General features: G+C 32.2%; 1 protein-coding gene across 1 annotated transcript; it reads left to right on the forward strand.

Moving 5' to 3' along the window:
• Positions 1-1,373: 1,373 nt before the first annotated feature.
• On the forward strand, positions 1,374-1,682 carry LOC137627282 (uncharacterized). The gene has a single exon (XM_068358364.1). It carries the CDS (start codon positions 1,374-1,376, stop codon positions 1,680-1,682), a length of 309 nt encoding a protein of 102 aa, XP_068214465.1.
• The last annotated feature ends 2,077 nt before the right edge of the window (positions 1,683-3,759 follow it).

Below are 3,759 nucleotides of genomic sequence, written 5' to 3' on the forward strand. Positions count from 1 at the left end.
GTTAAGAGGATTATCACTAACAATATTTTGTTTCAATTGAAAGGTAAGAGACTTAAATTTAGAGAGTTAGAACAGAACAAAGGAAACAAGCAGACTTTAGAAATATCATAAGAGATTTACTACTATATAAGAATTCTAGGATAGAATTTGAAATTAATCAAAGGAATATATAAAAAGACTAGAGAAAATACTTGTTCGGGACTAGAAATTCCTGACATACTAACCGACGAAGTAATATCAATACCACATGCTCACAAGTTAGCGGGACATCCAGTAATCAAAGACTGTACATATAATGACGAATCAATTTTGGCCTAATATAGACGTTTAAGAATGTGAATGAATACCCTACGCCTAATATGTATAAAGGCCATGTAAAGGTTAGAATTCCTTTAGAAAGTACAATTGCATTTTTAAATACCACATGAGACTTTGTCCCAAAACTTGACAGATGATAAATACATACTGGGATTCACAGAAATTTTAACTTGATGAGATAGGACTTAAGAGTTAGTAGCAGCACCATTTAAGGCCAAGGTAATCACTAAACATTGGTGTCCGAGATACTTCCCTCGCACAATGCACCCGAATTTACTAGTGACATGCGTGTAATAACGAATTGTGCAATTTTTTTTAAAAGTAAGAAAGATGAGATAATCCCCTACAAGTCAAGTTCAAATAGGGTGATAAAAAGATTAAATAAAAAGGGTTGTGGATGTCCCGACAACTATCATTAGTCAAACCATATTAAGACTTAAAAGATAAAAAATTTGCATTGAATAATTCAGTATATGAAAACGTTATGAGAAGCCACCTATAAAAAAAGACTACTAAACTCTTTGTTAGATGACATGAAGTCCTTAGAGCAATCACGTGACCATTTAGAGTACCAATAAGTAAATGTTATTATCCAGAAATAAAAATAGGCTCAAAAGTATGTATCATATAAATGTAAAACAAGGTTCGAATGAAAAATATCTCTAAATAATTAAGGGACCACAGAGTATTAAAATATGAAAGAATATAATACGAAAGCATTTGATAAAGTTATGGGTACTATTGATAATTGGTGTATAGAAACTCATAGATGATTAACCTTTATAAGTGTACTGAATAATTTACAAGATTGATAAAAATAATGAGGACAGTAGAGCAAAAAGGGTATTATTGCATTTTATAAGCAATGCATCGACTATTGTTTGATACAACAGCGGTAACAATGTTTTAAGTCTAAATGATAGACATGAATGTAACTAATAATTATGAAGAAAGGAAAAATGTTAAAACATTCTATAATGTGAATGTGAAAAAGACGACTTATTTTATTCAAGTTAAGATGAATGAATTAGGAAGGACTGTTAAAAAGACACAAGATGAGGATTATGAAATGGATTGCTGGAATTTCACTAGTGGAAAGGAGGAAGAGTCAAGATATAAGAAGAATGTGGGGTATACGTAATGTAAAAGATAGGGCTGGGGAAGTTCATCCGAGATACTATGGCCATGTAATAAGAAGGGAGGAAGTGGAATTAATCAAGAGAGCTAATAACACTGATGAGAAGGAGTGTGGTGTGGGACGTCAGTGGATTATATGGATGAGTGTGCTGAGGAGGGATATGGGTTGGGTGGTATCGGGGGAAGATGATGCCCGGAATAGAAAAATAAGGAGAAATTTGACTTGAGCCGCTGACCCTGATATACAGTAGGACTAATAAGGTAGGAAGAAGATGCACACACTCACACACATGTACATATACAAGTACTATTTTATGTATAGGTGTATATATATATATATTTATATATATATATATATATATATATAATATACACATATACATACATATATAGATATATATATATATATATATATATATATATATATATATATATACACAAATATACACACACACATATATATATACATAAATATGTATATATAATGTGCATATACACACATTATATATATACATATATATATATATATATATATATATATAAATATATATACACTATATATACACATTATATATATATATATACCTTATATATATTATATATATAAATATATATATATATATATATATGTATATATATATATATACATATATATATATATATATATATATATATATATATATATATATAAATAAATATATATACACACATACATAGATGCGTGTGTGTGCGTGTATATGTGTGTGCGCGCGTGTGTACATGTGTGTGTAATCAAATTTTATAATCTACACTCGACTTTCAATTACAACGGAAGGATAAAATAAGAAAACAGAACACTGACAATGAAATAGGAAACTTCCTGCAAAGAGGGATTAAAAAGTTAGTCGATTCTTATTATCAATGTTATATATTCTATTGATGAAAATTAAATTTTAAGCATAAAATGATACGGTTCTGAAAAATCCATTGATTTCGAGATGGCTTACACAGAAATCAAAGTCACATTCGCTTTGTGACTAGTGCTTCGTGGACAAAATCTATCATTAAAAGCTTTCTCAGGTACGAAATCACAAAATCCTTCGTTAGATCCTAACAAGCGGTGCTTAATAAGTCAGAAATCCAGAGTGAATATACTCTATTTACCCAGATTTTGGCTGATCCAATTTTAGAAGTAAAATAAAAGGTTTAAAGTCTTATTCTATATACCGTGTGTTATGAGTAAATTAATTCTTAATAAAGACATCATAACAAGTGCAGTATACATGAGTAAGACTGGCAAAGAGAAGAGTGGTAGAAAGCAGAAAGGGCATTCATGGATTATGTTTTGATAACACGAAGGATGCTTTGAAGATTGAATAAAGTGCACGTGTTTAGGGGTATGGTTAAAGGAAAACTAGTTGTAGCTAAAGAGTGGGGAAATAAAATGGGGGGATAAAAAAAATGGAAGTGGCATATAAGAGGATGAAACTGGTGATCTAGAGGAGGAATGTAAGTTAATAGAAGAAAATTTTGTTGGGATTGCAAATAATGTGTGTGGCAAGAGGATTGTTGGAGGAAGCATGAAGAAGGGTAGTGAATGTTGGAATGAAGGCATGAAGATGACAATGGAAGGAAAACGAGGGCATTTGAAGAATGGCTACAGAGTAATAGTGTAGAGAATTATGAAAGATATAGAGAGAAAAATGCGTAAGTAAAACATAGGTAGCTGGGGCAAATAGGGCAGCTGACTGGAGGTGGGGTCATAGATTAAGCAAATATACTTGCTGCGGAGGTGCCAGTGATATGAGAGAGAGAGAGAGAGAGAGAGAGAGAGAGAGAGAGAGAGAGAGAGAGAGAGAGAGAGAGAGAGAAAGAGAGAGAGCACTACATGAAATGAGAACAGGAAAAGCACCTGGTATGGATGGTGTGAGGGCTGAGATGTTGAAGAAAGGGGGGTGTGACTGTACATGAATGGTTGGCGAGATTATTTAATATATGTTTTATGTTGTCAATGGTACCAGTGGACTGGGTGTGTGAGTGAATTATTCCGCTTTACAAAGATAAGGGAAATATACATAAAAGTTGTAATTCTAAGGGTATTAGTTTGTTGAGTATGGTTAGAAAAGTCTATGGTAGAATCTTAATTAATAGGATTGAGGATAAAACAGAGGATGCAATCTTAGAAGTGCAGGGTGGTTTTAGAAGAGATAGGGGATGTATGGATCAGATTTTTACAGTTAGGCAGATATGCGAGAAACATTTAGCAAAAGGTAATGAGGTGTATGTTGCATTTATGGACCTGGAGGAAGCTTATTATGGAGTTGA

This window comes from Palaemon carinicauda, chromosome 35 (genome assembly GCF_036898095.1).
Source record: "Palaemon carinicauda isolate YSFRI2023 chromosome 35, ASM3689809v2, whole genome shotgun sequence".
NCBI lineage: Eukaryota > Metazoa > Arthropoda > Malacostraca > Decapoda > Palaemonidae > Palaemon > Palaemon carinicauda.

What these genes read in the sequence shown, in the direction of transcription:
- LOC137627282 (XM_068358364.1), top strand. Translation starts at nt 1,374, where the DNA reads ATGAGGATTATGAAATGGATTGCTGGAATTTCACTAGTGGAAAGGAGG.